Genomic DNA, 23,795 nt, shown 5'->3' with positions numbered 1-23,795 from the left:
TTCATTAGAACTTTTTATTACTAGTACTTTTCATTTTTTAATTCTTGGATTATTCTCAGATTTTTTTTGGATTTGGTTCTTAAAATCGTAAGTTCTTTTCCTCATTTTTACCTTGTTTATCTAGGGAAATAAATTATTTGTTAAATTTTACAAAGCTTGTCGTCTTCACTTTTTTCTTGTTACTGTTTATGAAAACCTAAACAAAAAACAATAAAAGCAAGTAAAGTTTGTAAAGTTCAAGAAAGAATATGTAGAAAGATCTGTTAATATTTTTGGGTAGAGATCATGCATGAACAAATAAAAGACCCATTACCAGTGATGACCCCAATACATCTACAAAATTATTATTATTAAGTTGATGTGCATTCAACATAATTGCACAAAAAGGATGATATATTAGTATGATATGTTATCTGATTTGCTTATACATGAGAGTATTGCACTAGATTACACTTGTGAATAAAATAATAATAAATATAATGGTCTTATTTAGTGACTTTGGAAGAATGATAAAATGGATAATTATGATGGGCATTGGTATCCCATCATCACACATTTAATCTGACACCTCCTGATTCAAATAAAATATGACTCAATTAAACTTAGTTGTCACTGCTTAGCTGTATTTTTGTGCAGGAGAACAGTAATAAAATAGTTCATGGATATTTGTAAAAAAATATATGACCATAATCTTCAGTTTAAGTGGTTTTTATTTCAAATTTCAATATTCACAGTGTTTTTATCCATATGTACCCCATTAAGTTTAAATCACAAGAAGTATCATATATGCTGTAAAATATTCACCTTTAAGTTGTGTTATTTTCTCACAAAGTGAATTGACATCAGCTTTCTGAACCAAAATTTTGACCAATACCCCTTATCACTAAGTGCATGCACACTTCCATTTAGCTATAAGCAGGAAGTTTCGGGTCTCTCATCTCTACTCATGCTAAGGCATAGTCGTTACTCGTTATTCAAAGATATGATACTTCTGTTAGTGTTACAGTCGTGTCTCAGGTCTGTTATGAAACTTACATGATTAGCACCTGGCATGCACAGATTTACCATACATATTAACACAGCCATTCTTCGCTAAAATGAAACAAAAGGAGACCCAAAATATATAAAATAGCAAATCACATGTTCAAAGAACTAATAAAAATAAATATGTTGATTGGTCGACAGTAGTTATTGCCTGAAGAGTTAGTCCTGGATAGAGGATGGCATAGAAGGAGATAGAATAAAAGTTTACTACAGATTGGATGGGTGCTGTCTGTGAGAGATGTTATAGTTTTTTTATAAGGTTTTTACAATGAAAACTTTCATATTGTAGATGTAAGCTGATGTCACAATGAATTTGGACTTGTCTCCAGATGTTTCAACATTGTTGTGCCACTGGTGTGAATGAATTAGTGAGAGTGCAACTCTCCCACACCTAAATCCATCTCACATGCAAGTTATGACATTATTATTATTATTATTAATATTATTATTATTATTATTAATATTATTATTTTTATTATTATTGAAAAGCAATGAAATATATTTAAATTTGCATTAAAATCTAGAGTTTTCTGAATCATAAGTGAGAAAAATTTGGTCAGTGGGGACTTGGCTATTACCTGCTCAAACATTCTTTTGTATCACATTCTTTTACATCATTGGAATTTAACTTGATGTAATTTCAGGTTCAGCCGAACCTGCTTTTTGGATGTTGACAATAATGTGACGTGTACCAATTGTCCGGAGGGGTACACAGGGCGCCAGTGTGAAAGGTGCATTGATGGCTATGTTGGCAATCCACTTATCCTGGGCAGCACATGCCGACGAGTGCCAGGTAATACGTTTTGATTCATTTTTCATTGCAATAAAAATGACATTTTGGGGATAAAATTGTAATTTGCTAATTCGGAGGGTAATGTAATTTTCATATAAATTTATTTTGATATTATTATATTTGTATTGCCATTTTTGTACTTTACGGGTTTGGATGAAATGTACTACAATACTGATACTACATATATTAAGCTTAGTTGATTAAGATGAATGGATGCATATCACTCTTTCTGAAATTCTTTATAAAAGAGTATTAACCAGAGCACAAGTCATTGTGATTATTGACGAGTTGGATCGATGCTAAATGCAAACTTATAGAATTTTCATGGAGATGGGGTAAAATGATTATTAAAAGCATTGTTGTTGTTAAATTTTCTGCTAGAGAATACTTAAAAGTGAAATTTAATATGGGGTTACAAATTCAGATTCTTGATTGAAAGTTCAAAACATGACAGTAAGGACAAGAAAGTTCATCAGTTAGATTGTATGATAAAGATTGGCAAGTGAAGAAGACAAGTAATACAGTAAAATCTGTTATGAGAAACCGCTCCTTCTGCCAACAAAAAGCAGTCTCTCAAAGCAGATTTGTACAAAAAGACCAGTTTCCAAGGTCCAGTTTCAGAACAAGTTCAAGAAAAATAGCTACAATCACTGTACATATGTTCTGTTTTTTTATTAATAGTTCTTGCTAAAATATTGTATGCATTCATCTAAATACAAAATTATATATCAATAAAGATATACTTCTATCATTAAACATGAAATCACATTTACCTTTGAAGATCACATATTTTTTGCATATGAAATCGTTTCTGAATTACTTCTTTTCCTTTATAACAACCTAAATTTGTTTTACCGACGTTGAAACTGCATTTATGCAAGTGGTCTGCTCTTTTTCATTTCTTTCAGTTATAATAATTATTTTCTCCAGCCTTAACATTTGTTTCTTTTAAGCTGGAGGTTTGACCATTGTTATTAAGGTTCTAGGTGTTAAAATTATTAGTATTAAATTGTAATATCAAACGTGAAGATGGTTTTGACTGGGCTGTGGGAAAATATGGAAAACCTATACATGTGCATTGCATATCAAACAATTAATGAAATAAAAAAGAAGAAATTATCTCATCCAGAAACAGAACCATTTACTTAGAGACAAAAGTCAACGGCTTCATTCAAAGATGACATAATGGGATTAACTCTGTAAGCAAAGTGTGTAACCCGGTCACACCAACTTGAATAGATGACAGTTTTGTGATTGGGATGTAATCACTTTACATGGGGGGTGGGGGAATACATCAAACATCACAAGTTTTGAACACTATCAATCGAATCCCACAAACAGTTCTCTTTTGCTGGTTTAATAGACAATGACCTTATTCATCCCCGGAAATACAGATTAACACTATAGACAATATATGCAACCACTACGTCACCTTTGGCCCTACAATGTCAATTCATGACATGTACATTAGTCTGGTTTACAGACTGTAGCATCTATCACCGGTAGCCAGAATTCTTTTTTTTTAAATTCCCTTAATGTTTGTTTTGGATAGAACAATCATTACTAATCAAGCAGTCCTTGTAACAATTGATTACATATAGGTCAGTGGTGTCTGTTTGTTCTCGCAATACAGTCATTGATAAAGATGCCGGCTCCTACAGTAAAGCTGGGAAGAAGGCTAAATGCGGGATTAATTAGTCTGGTTCTCTGCTTTTTATGTTCCCAGCATTGCTAACCCCTATATGAATAGTGAAGAACAATGCAGGGAGCATATGAAGCAGGGAACCAGACTTGGAAATAATCTACATCTACTTTAGTCTGGTTTATGACAGAAGCTATAAAACATTATAGGCATAGCTATAAAAAATCAGACATCGGTATCCAGCCTATTTTTGTAACAATTTGTAAAACAATTTTTAGAACAGTATGAGTGGTTGTTTTTACGGGGATTAAATAAAGGTCAGTGGAGTTTATCCTCATTTTTGCGATACGGTTGTTTATAGCAGTGTCGAAATGCATATTTTGGCAAAACTTCACAGTCACTGGTTGCGTTCAGCAGGTGGTCACTCATAACAGAGCATTTATATAATAAAATCGATCCGTGCATTACAATTGTGGTCGGGAATGACAGTTGGTCGCTCATAGCAGTTTTTGCTGTATGAATCGGTGACGTAATGTAACAAAGCATTTTGCATCAACTTGTATCAACCTGATTGACATCATTGATTGCATTACTCCATCACTATATCACTGTTATCTAGAGTAATAAAAGTGCACCGTGTTACTAGCAGTGTTACCTTATAATGTGGTATATTATACAAATATAACTATTAGATAATGTAATTGGACTCATGACCATACCTGCCATTTAAAAGGGTCCCTGTTATACTGGGGCATCTTCTGAAAGGGAGTTGTAATATTGGTTGTCTTATTATGCGGAACTATGTTGTACTGGATTGCCTATGGAAGGGACCTTTCATACTGCCATATCTTATAGTAATTTACCATGTTATACAGTGGTGTGTTATGAAAGAAACTTGTACTCTAGTATGTTGTATTGTGAGGGACTATGTTATTCTGTTTTCTTATGAAAGTGACTGACTCTAGGGTGTCTTATATTGAGGGGTCATGTTATGCTGTGGTTTATAATGAAAGGGACCTGTACTCTAATGTGTATTATAGTGAGGGACCATGTGAAATGGATCAGTACTCTGAGAGACCATGTTATACTGTAATATCTCATGAAAGGGACCTGTACTCTTGGTTGTCTTATTGTGAGGGACCATGTTATACTGAGGTGTTGTATGAAAGGGACTTGTACTCTGAGGTGTCTTTTTGTGAGGGATCATGTTATACTGTGGTGTGTAATGAAAGGGACCTGCATTTTTACTGCAGGGTGTCTTGTGAGGAACCATGCTATACTGCAGTTGTTCAGTGAGAGTTGGTGTTATAATGGGGTGCGTTATGAAAGGCACTGTTATACTGCAGTCCATTAGTGATGGTGTTATGAAAGACTTATTATACTGGGGTGCCTTGTAGTAAGGGACCACTATATATAGTCGATGCCAGCCTTGTAAATTTTTGTACAGTTCAGAAGGATGGGTTTATTATTACATTGGTAGGTTAGATTGTCATTTGGCAAGTATGGACTTATCAGTGGAGAATTATGGGCAATCTGACAACTTGTCATCATGTCACTTTTTTTTTTTTCAGTTGAAGAGTACTGTGATCCACGAGGCAGCTTGTCCACCAGACCTGACCCAGTTACAAGACAATGTACTTGCAAGGTTGGTCTTTCAACTTTGCAAAATTAAGATGTGACTGTCTGTGATATGGTGGATAACACCCTTTTATATATCTAGGTTACATGATTTTCTAAGTCTCTATGTTTTCCTCAGGGTTGTTACTGTTCTTATAGAAATTTGAGTTGCAAGTATGATTTTTAGCTCATCTGGCTGTAACATTGCAGGAAAATATAAATTTATGATATTTCGGGTAATAACTGCATTTTACAATGATGGTCTAGAGTCAAACTGAATTTTTATACCTAGTTTTTTCTGATGCCTCTATCAGCATTAGCCGTTTATGACATTTTTCACAGGCTTTTTATAGTCTTGAAAGATCCTTGAATATGAGAGGTTGTAGTTTCATATTAAGTCTGCTTTTCTTCTTCTTTATGTTGTGATAAACAAAATAATATGGAGTACATCCAGTTTTCTTATGAAAAAATTATTCCTTGGAAACCTGTTGAAGTTATTGAAAATATCTTGAAAAAGTATTGAAAAAACCACTCCAGTGCTGTATGAACCCAGTTAATGTTTTAAGTCACGTAATTTTGATCAGAGAAATGAGAATAACTTTGCAGCAGCATGTGGATCATATATAAGCACATTCATAAGATATTTTAAAAGTATCCAGATCTATGAATTTGTATTTTTATGAAATAATCTTTGTTTTTCAGGCCAACATAAATGGTCCACTGTGTGACTCTTGTAAGCCTAACAGTTTCTACCTCAGTGATCAGTACCCCGATGGCTGTATCAGCTGTTTCTGTATGGGCGTTTCCAGAACTTGTCAGAGCACCACATGGAACAGAGCCGTTGTTAGTAAAGCACAGCACATAGAAATACAAGTAGCCTAACTTCCCGAATGGTCACCTCTTTTCTTTAGCCACATCCCATGCCATGCTAATGTATTGTTTAGCCCACATTAGTTGAAAATAAAATCACTTTTTCAGTGTTGTCAATCATTTCAACTATTTTGTAATTGTTTGATTATTGATTTTGGGTTGGTTGTGGGCTCAACATGTAGGCCATGGCCTTGTTGGATTCCCTTGTATGAAGTTGTATTTATACATTATAGTATAACTACTTTTTATCTTGTGTATATAATAAAGAAAACATTTGTATAGTAAGCCCATCATGGATATGTAACACAGATAAAATTTTGACTCGCATAAGGAAGTGAGCTGTTACGATAACATTTTTCAGAACATGTTTACCATTTGAAAAATGGGAGGGGGTGGGGAATTAGATAAATGTAGGAGGAATTTAATTAATAAATTAAGGTACTGGATGTACTTGCTTATAATTCCAAAAGTATTATAATACAAAGTAAAGCCCACATTTTTATGATTCATGGTATCCTGTAATTGTCACTGTCTGATATCATCTGGTTAAAATAAATCCAAGAATTCATCTTCATCATTGGAGTTACTTAAAACTCCAAAAGCATTTAAATTATCTGTATAAAATTTGGAACTATGTTAGATTTTGTTTTGATGTAGATGTGTCTTTTGTTCCTCAGTTCAGCATTTCTAACATTTTCATGTTTGTTTCCAGGGCAGAACTCCAAAATCAATCATAAAAGATATCTATGAAATTGTATACACATCTTAGACTGCAGTGGTTTAGATGTGCCTTTTACTGATACAAATTCTTTAAGTATTTTGTTATTTGTTTAGCATATATCACTCCATCTTATTGATGAATCTTGATTTCTCTATATTTCCTTGATTTTTTTTCTGTAAAGAAATTTAAATGCAATTATATTTTATGTTTAAATTTAGTACAATCCTTTGTTCTTCTAACAGGCATTTTGGCAAGTAAGGGGTATATATCACTCCATCTTGATGATGAATCATGATTTCCCTATTTATATCTCATTGCTTATTTTTTTTCGTAAAGAAATGTAAATACAAGTATATTTTATGTTTAGGTTGGTGCCTCATTCACTCGAGATGACCAGGGAATTACGTTAACAGACATGATGGGTAAAGCAGTCGAGGGTCAGCGTTTTACAATTGACCGTCAGAACCTGGAGCTGGTCTTCAGTGATTTCCCATCACTCCCTCGTGATACATACTTCTGGTCCCTTCCAGCTCGTTTCCTTGGAGACAAGGTGGGTCTTAAAATGGGAATCACACAGATACAAATGACAAAATGATAGTTGCACTCACAGACAGAAATTACAACAATAAATCTGAAGTGATTGCTATTGATGACTTTGATTATATTTTAATATTAAAACCAGCAAGACAGCTTAGACATTATCTGAAAGTCCACAATTAACCACTTCCCTAGTGATTGTCAATTTGACACAGGTGCATTCATGTGATTCAAGGTGCACAGCAGCATAAATGCATTCCGGGTTCAATTTAAATCACATTTAGTGCTAGCTACTCAAAATTACATTTTTGAAATATTGATGTAGTTTAATTACCCTGCCCATAAATAACTCAAAGTTAATAAATATGTAAATAAATGTGATTGTCAAGTAAACAGAATCAGGTTTTTAAACATGGAGGTACAGTGTTGTACTTGTACTTTTTAAACTCAAAGCATCATGATTAATCTGCTTTCTGTAAGTTTTGATAAGCTTTATATATTAGTGTCAAGATGAATTAATTTATAATCAGTTAGTTTTCATAAGCTTCATGCACTTGTGTCAGAATGAATGGGACTGATTTAAGTTATATTCAGAACTTCAGCACATCATAATTAATGTAAATCTCTTGTTTGATTATGGAGTTATAAATATGTCTGGGTTGGGGTAGGGGTAGGCGAACAAAAGTATGACCAGGTAAGGAGGAGTTGAAGTGTTGTAAAGGACTATCAATATAATTAGTGAAGTAATGGATATAGTTCCTCTTTCTGAAATTTTGTCTGACAAATTATAGAGCAAATATGATTCTTTTGTAATTCAGATAATTAAACATGAGACCATGACATATAGACTGTGCATATGTATTGCAGGGTTTAATACTACACTAGCACATTTCTGACTATAAAAGTGCCAAGTAATTATATCTAGAGATTTTTTGTCTCTTTCAGGTGACAGCATATGGAGGGTTTCTCAGATTCGAGCTCCGGTTTCGTCCACGGACCAACAGATCAGCTGTGGATAGGAATGAACCTCTTGTCAAAATTTCGGTATTAAGGCTTTTGTTATGCAATAACACAGAGGGCTTGAATATATTAGTTTAGAGTATCTTTGTGTGCAGCTACTGTGTTTTGAGGATAGTGATTTAAGTTTTCAGGAAATACTACAAACAATTTTGGCATAATTTTAAAGGCTTTCTAATGAAATTGATACATTACTAGTTTTAATGGTACAACAATGTTAAACAATGCAAAAACAGTCTGGATATTTTTGAACGTACTTTATAATGTTCTTTAATTTGAGTTTATGACATGAGTATTTAATGGTGTTTATATTTAATGGTTTATTAATTATCAGGGGCTGGTCAATTTTAATTTTAGAAATAATGTGTGATTAGTTGTGCATTCTGAAATATTTATAAGTCACACAGGAAAAAGACAATTATAATATTTCCTTATCCTAATAGTAAGGAACTAAATTAAATCACTTGGTAAATTTGTCCCAGAGCACTGAAAATGAGAAATGACTAGCAACCCACCCAAATTCTGAACCAGCAGTATATCATAAATACCTTTTCCCTCCTTTCTTGTATTGGCTTGCTTTCCCTCTTTGCCTTTTTTTCAAATAAATCCATATATATAAGGAAGTAAAAAAATTATTTGCAACAAGTCTTGATTGCACCTATACAGACATCACAGTAATTGACACAGCAAAGATTGTTGGGCACATTATGAGGTAAATGTTGTTGAGTACTTGAGGTTCATGCTGAATGGAGCAACTATTCAGCTGGTCATAGTATCTAGTGCACTTGTAATTGTTGAATTAAAATTTTCATTGACGTAAGTGACAATTCCTACATATTGTTTTCAAAGCAATGTAATTATATTGTTCTTGCTTATTTTCTTTTTCAAAATGATGAAATGAAAAGACGTTTTGGACTAAACAGTGGGGTAGTTCTTTTAGATATACAATTAGAACTGTGTCATTATATCCGACAAATATTAGGCTGAATGGGAAACCTAGATTTTGCTCAACCATTAAGTAGATCTTTTAAAGCAAATGCATTGCTTGGATCTGTCTACCTAATTAGCGATTGGGATAATGAACTAGTCATACAACTTCAATTGGCCACTCTGGTGGCCTAGTGGTTAAAACATCTTCCTCAGAAGTGGGAGGTCATGCTTTTGAACCCAACTGAGTCATACCAAAGACTTAAAAAATGGTACTAACAGTTGCCTCGCTAGGCGCTCAGCATTAAGAGGTTAGTGTTATGACTGGTTGGCCTGGTGTCAAGATAATGTAACTGGGTGGGACATCATGCTGCATGTCTGTGACATGATGCCTCAGTGCTAGACATCACTAAAAACTGGCACACTGCAGACATCATAGCGATATGACTGAATTTATTTTAAAGCTATGTTAAAAATCCTAATCATATTCACACACACACTCAACAAAGTTCATTGAAGAAGCTTACAAAACAAGTGTCTCAAACTGTCATTGTGGAGAAATAGAAATATTGATCTGTAATGTTCCTGAACTTCCAGCACATTAACGAATATATATAAAAAATACTTGAGGTCATATGATGGTAAATACGGTACATAAAGTTGTGGTTACTAGTATTCAGTTGAATGTTAGACTATCTTGTTTAATTTTCAGTTTTATGTAATTTATTATTATCTTTATATCTTCTAAAATATTTCTACAGGGCAATGATATTACTCTTGTGCACAGAACAAGAACAATCATTAGACCAAACCAGAGAACAGTCTTGAATGTGGTCTTTTTTGAGGTAAGGGAAATATTATCTTGATGATTGTCATTAAAATAAGTAGAAGTAGTTATAAGCCTAGTTTTGGACACACTGGATCCTTTGAGCTTTTTAAAGACACTGCCAGTCATTATTCTGGTCAAGTCTGTGCTTATCATATAACAAGACAGTGATGCAACTTTCTGGCATAATGAAGATTCTTCGTTAAGGGTTATTCCAGTAAAACATACATATGACCCAATTAAGGCAGTTTTTGTGTGGAGTAGTCACCCATATTCATTTTTCATGTGAATTCTGAGTATTCAGAGTACCCTGGAATATATCATTTAACAAATATGCCTTTCTTGGATACTATGTATGTTTAAATGGAATAGCACAAGTTTTGTGTTCAAGTTTTCGTATGTTATGTACATTGGGGTGTATCATTGTATAACTCACATGTGAGACACCACATTCCATACAACCTTTGTTTTTATCATATCATCATGGTATATCAGAGCATAATTCAAATGTGAAACACCACATTCCATACAACCCTTTTTTAAAAATCATATCACCATGGTACCTGTCACAGCACAGCTAATAGCATCACTGACAGCCTTCTCTTTATATCCTCTCCTTTGTGATGGTATTTGCATTATTTTTTCAAATTTTAAATTGCGTTTAGAACAGTGGAATAGTCTTATGGACATGTAAGGTGCTGATGCTCATTTGTCTTTAAATGTGTTATTCATTTTTGTAGCAAAACTGGTACCGTATGGATGGTGAGGTTGCAACGAGGGAGCACTTAATGATGGCTCTGGCAGACCTGGATTCAATACTCATCCGAGCCACATTTGACAGAGAGCAGCAAGAGGGCGGGTGGGTAACATCCTTCATTATCATGTAATATATTCTAAACAGTCTAGGCTTGGGTAAAATTCTGTTCTGATATGCTGTCTTAAACTTTTGATGACAGCTAACTGTAAGTTAGTAAACAAAACAATTCCTGCATAAAATGTAAAATGTGAAGAAAATATATGGATGGGCTATTTTTAGTGCTTGTTTAATTTTGTGTGAAAACTTAGTAGATGTTGGGTTTCTTTATTGATTTTAGAGAGCAACATGTTTCCGTGTTCTAGGTGATCAGCTACAAATTACATACTATATAAAGGATATTAGGATGCAGTATGTGTATTTCTGTTCTGACAGACTGCGCGATGTTGGCCTGGATATAGCAGAAGATCGGCTAACAGGACAGGACAGGGCATACCCAGTGGAGCAGTGTGTTTGTCCAGTAGGTTACAGAGGTCTCTCTTGTGAGGTAATTTCACACTTTTTTTTTAATGATTTTTCTGCATTAGCAGAAGGAGCATATTGTTTTGCTACTTTCTGTCATTAGGAACACATACCCTTTTAGTATGATTGTTATAAAAGTTGAAATATGGGTTTATATCATTAAGATCATGGACAAGCTTAATTATGAACAAGATCCACACATATTAGTGAATTGGTCTTGCATCTTATTGATTGTGTTTGTAACCACTCTGGAAAACCATATTTCTGATCTGATTTTGATTAAACATGGAAGATGTGCTTATATCATCAACATCAATAATGAGATCCACAACTACATTGGGAAGACTCAGGTGGTGAAGGAACTAACAGGTTTATGTTTGATTCTTCAAGAGGATAGAAAATATGAAGGAAGTTATTATGACACAATCTAAAGGGATGTGAATTTGATTGAGAAAGTCTGAACTGCATGACCAAGTGAGTGAAAATCTGCATTATGATATCAACATATATCCACATTGAAAAGGAATCCCAGGTGAAACAAGAGAAAAAAGGATTTCATATCTTTTACATAAAGTTGCACACCTAGTGGTTTTGGTGGACATTAGGGACGTGGAGGTTTTCTTGGAGGAAATGGTGTTCATATGAGTAAGCCTCAGGAGTACCTATAAGTAGCAGCATGAAGACATGCATCTGGAGCTGCTGCTCATGTAAGATTCAAGAATGCATGTGAATAGCATGCATCCTGGGAAGGTGGTGTCAGTAAAGCCTGTGTGTGTTGTTAGACCTGCCAACAATTTTGATTTTGACTTAAGTCTTAGGGAAATTACCCTTAAAATACAGACTTATGGAATAAAGCACAGATTATGGAAATACGATTGTTTGCTGTAAAATCTGGATTTTGGATTGTCTGTGTTTGATTTAGATCCAGGTTTCATATAAGAATCTGTGGATTGGTCAGGGAACCAGACTGACTTTACTGGAGTACCTCATATGCCTTAAACTGAACATATTATTTGATGCAAGACATTTGCATGATCAAGCTATTGTGTTGTTTTTTTTTCTGTTATTTTTTTCTGTTAAATGGTGTCAAACAAGTGAGCAGTCAGGACGAAAGATACAAAAAACATCTTAACAAGTTTTAATGGTACAGAAGAATAAAATTAAATGTTCAGATTCTTATGGAGAAAAGCAGGAAGGGCAAAAGTTATGTTTAGTGGACATCTTTTGTTGATTCTGAGTACATCACATGGTGGAAAGATGATTGTTGTCACCATGTTTTTTCTCTAAAGGCTTATGTCAAGTTGAGATAAATCAAGAAGCCATTGAGCTCCACAGGGTTTGGAACTGCAGTTTGTGATTCTGTAATTGAGGCAGTTATGGTTAAAGTAAAGTTTACAAATGTTTGAGCTGAATGCAATGTTTACCGCCAGTACATCTGTCTTGAATCACACTTTTGGATTTTTTAAATGCATGTTTTCCAGCTTGATAAAAGCAGTACATTAAATTTTGTTACACCTTACTGAAAACTGACCCAACTTATGGAAAAAAGTTGATTGCCTGCTGAGAAGGTCTTGTTAGGGTTGGCAGGTTTGTGTTAGAATAGAATCCTGGTACATTTGATTTGTGAACAGTCTCTACTGGCCTTTTATATAGAAGAGAATCTGTGGTGAAAATTGAAGCTTTCCTTCCTGTTGGATGTCAGAAAAGAACAGCGTAAGCTTGGCATTATTTTCTTTGGGAAGACATGCAGTGGGGAAAAGAACTGGGCAAACTGTGCCTCTGAGATAAAGGTGGGGCTAGAAGTTGTTTGTCCAGATGTTGGATGCCATCAATGTTTTGGGTCAATACATGGATGTGTCAGGAGGTCAGATCACTGTACCCAGCACTGGTGACATAAACTTAAGATAATACCAAGAGCTGGAGTAGAGGAGATATACGGCTGGCTGACATTAAATCCCATGTCTAGTGCCAGCTGTCAAGGGATAGGTCTCCATTGCCAATACTAGGGTGCTTGTGTGGTGCTCATTTGTCAGGAATGGTCCATATAGGTCACCATACAGTGCCATTGCTGCTCCAGTAAGCTGAAAGAGTGTGGTGAAACAGTGGGTAACAATGGTTTTGCATTACAGTGATGAGTCCTGTGTCATCAATTTAATTATGCCGGGCAATTTCCTTCATTGGCGACTTAATGGCCTTAAGTGAATGTGACATTAAGAAGTTCTCTACAGTCGCAGGGCATTGGTGATGGCAAGGTTGATATTGTTTGTATCTTTGGAGGACTGCTTTTTGGCTATGTTGCTAGCCCAGGACAGCTGTTTGGTAGAAACTGTCACCAATCTATTCTCCATCCACTGAACACATCCTGATTCACAGTCCATACACCTATTGGGATGATTATCCTCTAACAGCTTAAGCATTATACAAACCCCACACCTAATGCTGCTCATTTTTGCCTGTTTACTAGAGAGCACAAAACAATGACATGTACAAATGAAATAAGTCAAGCATCAGAGAAGTAGATGCTAAGAAATGAAAATAAATGCCAAAGAAGATTACAGAAATGATGTATTTACTGAGAATAAATTTTCCTTGACTTGAAACAAGATGCAGTATGGTATGGTACTGAGATGTATGTACTCAGGGTTAAAGAATTCACCTACTCAACTTGAAATGGTACATGAAAAGTGTCAGAGGTCAACTGAATTTAGTAAGCAGTGAGGGCATTCTTGATTTGGTCTTATCTGTTTGGTCCTGTCTTTCCTGAGATCCCCATGCAGACTTTGTAATGTGGATTCAGCCTGGTCCACCCTCCATCATGTCAAAAGAGGCAAAAAATGGAGGCAGGAGCTGGCATTGACATAGTGATTAGGGCTGTTCTATTAAAACATACATGGGACCCAGGGAAGGCACTTTTAAAGTGGGGTACTCACCGATAGATGCAACTTAGAAATTTCTTATTATTTTAATATGAACTATGTGATATCAGAATACCCAGTCATATATTTTTTTAAAAACTTCCTTCCCTGGGTAGCATGTATGTATAAGTGGAAAGCCCTTAGCATGTTGGACTGAAAAGGTTCAAATTCTATCATTGAATTCTGGGTCATTAACTTGCATTTTACTCCAATTGCCTTTGCACTATGTAATCTTCTTATACTGCTGTGCCATTTAAACCCTAAGTCCTGGGAAGCACGCAAAAACGATTGCACAAAACCACTTTGTGTAACCCAATAAAAGTTTGCTTGCTTTTTTATAGGCATATGTAGAAGACCTTGATCAATTTCATGACCATTTTAACTCTTTGTTTTGTGGAACTTTTAGGACACTTTATTACAAATACCTTATGAATATGATAAAGTACTGTAGATAGAATATTAAATTTAATAGATATGATTCTAATTATATGTCGATGACCTTATTAAATTTTCAGACTGTTACAGCAGTTTTTTAATTTTATATGTGCCACTGCAAAAAGGTGAAGGAATTAATGCTGTGACATTATACATCTGTTATCTTTTCATTTCTGCACACTAACTTAATTTTTTGTTAAGTACCGTTGCCAAATGTTGTGGATTGCTTGCATTTGGGGGTAAGAAAGAAGCCTTTTGATTTTAGGGATCAACAGTTAAAGGTTAAGGTTACTGTGAACTGTAAAATAAGAAAAATAGATTTTGCACAATAACACAAATTCTACATAACAGACCTGTTCCAAATTGTATAGATGGGTTGTATTTGTGGGGAGGGGTAAAGAAGAAACATATTGATTTGGGGCACTAGGTTTCATCATGAAGCATGGTTTCTTGGCCATGTTCCTTCACCATACTTTTTGGATGACTTCCCATTTCAGTAAAAGGAAGCATGTTGATTTGAGGGTTCAAATATTAAAGGTCAAGGTCATGTGACTCAGAGGAAAAAAAATTCCATGTTTTATCATATATCAGGGTTCAAATATTAAAGGTCAAGGTCATGTGACTCAGAGGAAAAAAAATTCCATGTTTTATCATATATCAAAGTCATGCTAATTGCGCCAAAATGAACTCAAATAACCAGATCCCCGAATTGTTCAGACACCATATTTTCCAAATTTATAATGTTTTTAAATAATACAAAAATTATATGTACACCAAGAAAATTGTTTTTGAAAGCTGATGAAAAGGATCAAGTTGGAATGTAAACTACAAATGTTTTAGCTGTATGTAGAAACTAGTGATTGAATAGTTGACCCTCTGGCCATGAAAGTGCAGGTGTTATTAATAAGGCAGCAATAAAAACAGCTGACACGCTCCACAACTTGTGATGGAGCAGATACAGTAGTCCCCCTCTTGAGTGGTAAATTTTTTATTTTGTGAGTTAGATTATTTCTTCTTGTAGCCACCACAAATGCAACTAGAATTCTTATTTCTTAAAGAACAGTGAAATGTTATGATGCAAGTATTTTTATTATGATGAAACCTGGTTTACCTACGGTTGTCATTGCTGGGCTCTTTGATACACATCATAACAGTAAACATACTAACTTTCAGGATAGAGAAAGTAATTATTTTTTAATGTTGGGATATTTGAATGAATGCAGGTCGTTCATGACTGCATTATGTTATGTCATTGAAACCCAATGGTCAATAACATTGGGTCAATAATCTCCAGAGTTATTATTGCCCTACAGTGCTTAGACAGAGGACTATTAAACACAGGGCAGGTATATAATGTACTATTTGTAGTACTTAACAGTTGCACAATTTTTAACCTTTTGGATAAACACAAGTAAACTTAAGCTGTATTTTGGTAATAATGTATCAATAAAAATACTTGTTTTATATTGATGAATTAATTTATACAGAGGCATCATATTGTGAAGGACCATTATATAAACACAAGTTTATACCAGTTTGTCTTATGTATTACAAGAGTGACAAGTTAGTACCAGCTTATCTGGTGTATTACAAGACTGATAAGTAAGTACCAGTTTACTTTCTATATTACATAACTGCAACAAGTTAATACCAGTTTATCTTGTGTAGTACTGAACCATGGCAAGTTAATACCAATTTACCATGTGTAATACAGAAATGTGACAATACCAGTTATCTTGTGACAAGATAATGCCTAGGTTTTTTTTGTCTATTAGAAAACTTGGACAAGTTAATACCAGTTTACTTTTTGTGTTTGAGGACTTTGACAAGTTAATAATTTACTTTGAGTATTACAAAATTGTGACAAGTTAATACAGTTTACCTTGTGTATTACAGAACTGTGACAAATACCAGTTTACCTTTTGTGTCAAAAGATTTTGACAAGTTAGTACAGTTTACTTTGTGTATTACAGGACTGTGACACTGGATATAAAAGATCTGGAGCTGGGCTGTACCTTGGACTCTGTGCACCATGTGAATGTAATGGACACTCTAGTGAATGTGACCCCGAAACTGGAGTCTGCAGGGTACATTATTTGAGATTGTTTGTTTAAAAATCAGATGAACAAAAGAAAGAGAATCTATACAAAAGAGATTTGAAAGCTACGAGACCTTTTAGGCTGTAACCCAAATTTTATGTTTACAGGCCTGGTTTGTGCAGGAAAGTAATCAAATAAATAATGTTATGAAGAATGATTAACAGAACGTCTCTAGCAGTGACAGTGAGAGATAATATCTTTGGCTTTCTTACAATTTAGAACACACAAGCAGGGTTCAGCATTAATTTTCAGAACCTGCTGGACTTCGGACTATCATCTATTGAAACAAATAGAAAACCCTTTAAAGTTCTCTGAAAAAAAATACTGGTTTCATGCCGCCAGGCGGGGACAATTTCAAATGCTGGTTTTTAAGGTTCCTTTGAAAAAAAGAAGTTTGGATTTGACATTCTTATACATTCTTATTCTTGCTTTTGCAGTGTTGGTTTTTATTTTACCTGCTAAAGTTTGGATTTCATTGATATAGTCAATATTGGCATTGGAACCAAACCAAATGAGGTTCTGTGTCAGTGTTTTATGATGACATTTTTCTTTTTTTGTAATGCTGTCCAAGGATTTACTTTTATGAGTGTGACAAAGTAATTTAAGAAACCTTTTTTTGTTGATGACCCTGTCTTGGCAGAATTGTGACATAGTGATCGCTTTAGTGTCTGTATGCATATCCATGTCTGTCCACATCATATATTAAGCATATTGTTAAAGTTAGATAATAGTCTCAACAAAAATGGGAGTATGGCAGGTCTTTTGTTTTAAAATTTTGTTTTTCAGACAGTAATAGTTTTTTTTGCTGCATTCAACTACAAGTGTGAGTTCTTGTAGTTGTTGTTGTTGTGGGGTTTAACGCCATTTTTCAGCACACGATAGGCTATACATGGCGGCCAGTATTAATAGTGGAGGAAGAACCCGGGAAAACACCGGAAAGAACCACCGACCCATGAGAAGCTACTGGCAAGCTTTCTCACATACCCACATTGGCTGAATCCTAGACTTGAACCACCGCAGACAGAGGTGAGATGGCAGTGATCCGTAACGAAGAGCGCTTTAGACCACTCGGCCACTCGGGGCCCCGTGAGTTCTTGTAACCAACTTAACAACATTTTGAGCAACCTATTTTTTTAAACAGAAATAACAAAGATACCCACAGTAATGGATCTGAATTGTCAGAAAGTGACTAATAATTAAAAATGGTCAGCAAAAGTCAGCATTTTACAGTTTTTAATGGTCAATATTTAGAAACATTATTGTTTGAGATATTTTAGTACATTAGTTGAGGTTTATTTTTTAGAGATAGAGCCATCATATTTAGTGGTGGATTGCTTTACTTAGTATTTAATAAAAATAGAAAGGTAACTAAGAATAAGAAAATGTAATGGGACAAACTATGAAAAAATTATACTGGATTTATGTTGAGCCAGCATTAAAATAAATGTGAAACATTGTGACTTCTTTAGCATCTAAGCAGTTGTTTTTGTAATTATTTTGTTTAAAAAGAATTTCTTTTTATATGGATATGGCATGGAAGGCATGACTGAAAGTTTTCTGTTGTAGAACTGTCAACACAACACAGAGGGTGACAATTGTGAGAAATGCAGTGCTGGTTACTATGGTGATGCCAAACGTGGCACCAGAAATGACTGTCAGAAATGTCCATGCCCATTGACTGAGCCACCCAACCAGTAAGTAGTGTCTTTTGTATAGCAAAATTTTTGATCATATGCCCTTCCTTTATTCACCTATCAATTTAACTAGTTTGGGCAACCAGCAGTTTTGGGGAAAGTTCCTGAATGTACAAAAATATGTAATTTATCCTAAAAATTTAAGAGTCAGGTTGTTAGTATTCTTTTTTGTCTTTGTTGCATACAGATATTGATGCTGTTCAAACTTAGTTCTTGTTTACATTTCAGCATAGTTTTGAACTAACTTCTGGTAGACAAACTGTTGACTGTGAGATATGTTTATCACAAGATGTCATGGATATGAGGATTGATAAATTCAACCCATATTTTTTATATTACACACGTAATGACATCTTAAAACATTAACAAGATATAAGCTTAATGTCTTCAGCATGAAAATTGTACTTCCATGATGATAGAAAGATAGCATTATTTATTTAATAAAACCATCTGCAGTACTTTGTCATCCGATAAAATCTTTTGATTCTGTTCATTTCATATGAAATTTACAAAATAGTTTGAATATATAACTTGTCAAGGCTCACAAAGAGACCATTCTACTTACTTAAAAATTTACTTTGAATAAAAAATGGCATGTAATATTCAATTATTTGTATGCTCTTTTTACTCACAGGTTTAGCCCTACCTGTATCCTGGCTTCAGATGGTCAGACCACTTGCACTGCTTGTCCAGCTGGTCATACTGGCCGCAGATGTGAAAGGTTGGTTCTTGAAAAGAGATTTTGCTTAGAGTCCTCAGCAGCTAAAAATGGTCCAAGTTCCTTTATAATGTTTTTTCTCCAAACATTTAAAAATTATGCAGATATACAGTTTACTACAACAAGAGTTATTTGCTGCAATTAAGGTTCTGGTTCCCATTCTCCTTACAGAACTTACTGTCAGAATTGTTTAACATGACATATTTATATCTGGATATTTGATATATCCCATATGTCCATTATATAAATCAATTTCATTTCAACTTGGTAGCTTTTGAAGCATTGCATGAATTCAAATCAAGTGTTGTATGTATCTTTAATATTAAGAAGTTCTAGCATATATATAGAGAACAGGGCACAAGCATTATCCAGTTTAACTCAATGAATTGGGTTATGTAAGTGCCCTGTTATTTAAATGGCTTGCTTTTTAGGCCAGTACAATTTTAAGCTATGCTCCTTCCCATATTTCCTGCAGAAAGTGTCATCATGCAATCGAATATGGAAAAGTTGACATTTTGGCTACAAATCTAGACTGCTGATGTTAACTCTTTACCTTCTGCTGTCGCATATATGTGACCCTAAAAATAGACTTGTAACCCCAGAGATGCATATACAAGCTGCTGATAATGATTTCCATATTTCTCTGTGCCTGTGAATCATGGACCATAACAGCTGACTTAGAGAAAATGATACAGGCCAGAGGTGAGATGTTTCTGAAAGATCCTCACATGCAATGACCATATCACCAGTTCAAGAAATACGGCAAAGGATAAGAAGCCATTGGGCCTCATGATGACCTCCTGATCACAGTAGAAAAAAAACGTAAACTGCAGTGGTATGGGCATGTCTCATGATCATCAGGACTTGCCAAGACAATCCTACAAGGCAGGCAAAGAAAGAGATGGGAAGATAACATTCGAGAATGGAAAGGGTTGACATTGAGTGGCTCACTGAGAAAGACAGAAAATTGAGAGGAATGGAGGAAGCTATTTGTTCGGTCTTGTTTGGTGCCCCAACAGTCTATCAGACTGCAGGACTGATGATGATGATGATAATAATGATGATGATGATGATGAATAATACTCTCTCTGTCCTGGCTGGTGCATACATGCGTTTCCGGTCAAGGGTTGGGAAATCCCAGAGGAGCATATATACATTTCATATTAAAGCTTTGCACTGATGATATTACAAACAATCGTTCTTTTTTAAAATATTTAGCAAATGAAAATAGTCCTTACATAAACTGATGAAAGTATTCTATTAGTAGTTTTACAGCATATAAGGGGGAAATTCTATTGAAAACGAGGTCAGTTGTGAAAGTAAAACAAAATGGCAACATTCATGTATTCCAGCGACAATTCTGACAAAAGTTTTGAAGGATTCGAAAGTGATGACATTGCAAATGACATTGATTTTAATCAGATTCATGATGAAAGATCAGACATTAGTGTAAGTCCTGCTTCAACATCTGACATTTCAGATTTATCTGAATCTCAGGATGAAATGCACGATGATCAAATCTGGTCAGAACGTATGAGGCCAGTAAACATGGACAACTTTACAATAGTTTCAGGGCCAACATTTATTTTAGAAGAAAATGCAAGGGAGATATATTTCTTTTTACATTTTTTTCCCAAAGAAATATTCCAGTTACTGGTAGAAGAAAAAAACATATGCTGGAAAACAAATTGGCAAGAAGCCTGATCACAAGTGGTCACCTACTACAGCAGACATGAAGTCTTTATTGAATGTAAAATATGCAAAGTTAAATTATGTGTAGGCAGAGAATGCTTCATGCAGTATCATAGAAAATTACCAAATCTGCAGTAAAACAGTGGATACATTGTGCAAAATAGTGGTGAGAAAAGAAGTCAAATATACATTATAAACACAAACAAATATATATTTTTTTTATTATGACTAGGTGAATATAAACATTGATTCCTGTGGATTATATGTACTTGTTGGTGGAAATAAGTGACACAAAACCTTGGTAAGTGTTTAAAATTGTACTTTTCATTAAATTACATAGTTTGCATGGGACAAGATTGATATTGAAAATGTAGACATCATGTGCACTAACTCAAGAAGCTCTCACTCAGGCAGCCATTATGATGCTCTGGGGTTCAGCCTACAAACAGCTGCTAGAAGGCAGGCTGCTAATCAGGCTTAGTAGGCAGGGCAGTAAGTGTTTGCAGAAGGTAAAGAGTTAAACCCCTGCAAAGTTTCTCATTCTCTTGCATTCTCATTGACCACATTTGGAAAGAATGTATTTGTGTGATTGTCATTCTCCTGCATTCTCATTGATCACAGTTTGATGGGATATATTCATGTCATAGACCTTCTTGGATTCTCATTGATCACATTTCGATAGGATGTATTTGGGTCACATTTACTTAATCTTCATCTTTGATATCTACAATTTACCTATTTTGAGTGATGAATAAGGAACTTAAATGGAGATTTTGCAAAATTCTATGGTTATTGGTCTTACTTTCCAAGCTTTTGATCTGAATGTAATGGTGTTAATTTTGATAACAGTTGTACATTTTTATGGAATTTTATTTGTTGAAGGATTTTATGATTTTTTTTCTTCTTCTAGTGCCTGTAAGTATGAATATTTCATGTTAATTGAACTAGTTCTAACTGATTGTTATAGAAATCATTGTCATTGGGATGGTTCAGTCAGGACCTAAATTTAAATGCTTTGTCAGTATTATGCTTTGGAATGGCAGAGACTCTTCTCAATCACTCACAAGTCATGCAAACGGGTGTCAATGGCTTCCTTTGGCTAAAGGTGTCCAAAGAGACCAGTACAAGTGGACTTTCTGCAAAAGAAAATAAACTCTGCTTACAGATTGGTGCCAGAGATTGCTCAGAATGTAAACTCTTCATCGGGACTTTATTTCAGACCTGTCCTGGTGCCAAGGATAGTGTCCCACTTTTGAACAAATTTCATGTCCTTGACACAAAACGGTCTACAAAAACATCAAGTAGGCAGTCTCAAATTCATTCAGTCTACAAGGACCAGAAGAAGTTGTCATATTTGCTCACAAGGTCATAGCTATTGGTTATTATTACATGGAAAGAGCTATTTGATATTATTGCAAAGAGGTATTACCATATATACTCACGTATAAGCCTGTTCACATATAAGCCGACCCCCAAATTGAACAGGTACAAACACTAAAAAATGTTTGACCTGCATATAAGTCGACCCACTACTCTGAAACTTCTCAAGATGCACGAGGTAAGTTCTAAATGCATTTATTTAGGAAAACTTGTATTTAAAAAAATTACATGTATACTTATCTCAAGGTTGGCTTGCATTATTATTAAAAAGAAATGGTATATACTTGTTTGAAAAATAATTTATTTAATTTTCTGTTTTCTTATTGTTTCTGCCTAATTTAGATTTGTGTATAATTTTATCAAATGATGACAAGAATTCAGCAATCGCAAGTTGCTTTAACACTCCCTTTCCCTTTTGACTTGATTATTGTTTGTTTAAGAATTATTGCATTGGACATTTTATATCAGTGCACCAGTAGTTACATTTTACTTTGCTTTGAAATTGTAAATAACTAACTCATTAAACTGTAATCCCAGTATGACAACACAACGAACAACAATACGGTTCGATTGAATGCTCGCAATAAGGCTACTGAACGTATTTACATAATGGTGCCACTGCATGTACATTGTAGGTTTGATTATGTGCTGAATTAATTACATCCCTTGGAGTTGAATCATGGGCACCATTGCGCTAAACTTTAATGAGATCTCCAAAATACAATAATAAAGTTTCAGAAATAATGCTTCGAAAATTATGCTAATACCGTAAAAGCTGAGTTGTAGTTTGCTTTGATGTAAGCAACCTTACACCATACCTGTCAACTTTCATGCTGGGAGGAGAAGAAAAAGAACTATTACATGGAAAGAGCTTTAGATAGTATTAGATAGAAAGAACTATTACATAGTATTACACGGAAAGAGCTGTTAGATAGTATTACATAGAAAGAACTTTTACATAGTATTACATGGAAAGAGCTTTAGATAGTATTACATAGAAAGAACTTTTACATAGTATTACATAGAAAGAACTTTTACATAGTATTACATGGAAAGAGCTTTAGATAGTATTACATAGAAAGAACTTTTACATAGTATTACATGGAAAGAGCTGTTAGATAGTATTACATAGAAAGAACTTTTACATAGTATTACATGGAAAGAGCTTTAGATAGTATTACATAGAAAGAACTTTTACATAGTATTACATGGAAAGAGCTGTTAGATAGTATTACAGGGAGGGAGCTATTATATATTATTACATGGAAAGAGCTATTCAAAATTATTGTATGGAGCTACTGGATAGTATTACATAATAAGAACTATTACATAGTATTACAATATCACCTCTGTCTGCGTGGGTTCAAGTCTCGGATTCAGCCAATGTGGGTATGTGAGAAAGCTTGCCAGTAGCTTCTCATGGGTCGGTGGTTCTTTAGCTTATCGTGTGCTGAAAATTGGCATTAAACCCTACAACAACAACAACAACAACATAGTATTACATAGAAAGAGATACTAGATAGTATTACATAGAAAGAACTATTACATAGTATTACATGGAAAGAGATATTAGATAGTATTACAGGTAGGAG

The 23,795-nt window shown here is 34.5% G+C and overlaps 1 protein-coding gene across 13 annotated transcripts in view; it reads left to right on the top strand.

Moving 5' to 3' along the window:
* The window catches only part of LOC149781703 (basement membrane-specific heparan sulfate proteoglycan core protein-like), a 438,170-nt gene that overhangs the window by 252,545 nt on the left and 161,830 nt on the right, over positions 1-23,795 (top strand). For all 13 annotated transcript variants that reach the window (XM_089935800.1, XM_089935795.1, XM_089935799.1 and 10 more), the window contains 11 exons: positions 1,689-1,837; positions 5,051-5,124; positions 5,799-5,939; positions 7,055-7,237; positions 8,170-8,268; positions 9,930-10,013; positions 10,735-10,853; positions 11,184-11,295; positions 16,594-16,707; positions 18,286-18,413; positions 19,048-19,134. In XM_089935800.1, the coding sequence (XP_089791926.1) occupies positions 1,689-1,837; positions 5,051-5,124; positions 5,799-5,939; positions 7,055-7,237; positions 8,170-8,268; positions 9,930-10,013; positions 10,735-10,853; positions 11,184-11,295; positions 16,594-16,707; positions 18,286-18,413; positions 19,048-19,134 (1,290 nt within the window). The remainder of the gene's footprint in view (positions 1-1,688; positions 1,838-5,050; positions 5,125-5,798; positions 5,940-7,054; positions 7,238-8,169; positions 8,269-9,929; positions 10,014-10,734; positions 10,854-11,183; positions 11,296-16,593; positions 16,708-18,285; positions 18,414-19,047; positions 19,135-23,795) is intronic.

The sequence above is a fragment of the Sinohyriopsis cumingii genome, chromosome 15 (genome assembly GCF_028554795.1).
Source record: "Sinohyriopsis cumingii isolate HCF-2022 chromosome 15, ASM2855479v2, whole genome shotgun sequence".
In the NCBI taxonomy this organism is placed as follows: Eukaryota; Metazoa; Mollusca; class Bivalvia; order Unionida; family Unionidae; genus Sinohyriopsis; species Sinohyriopsis cumingii.
This window is presented reverse-complemented; position numbering and strand designations above follow the sequence as displayed.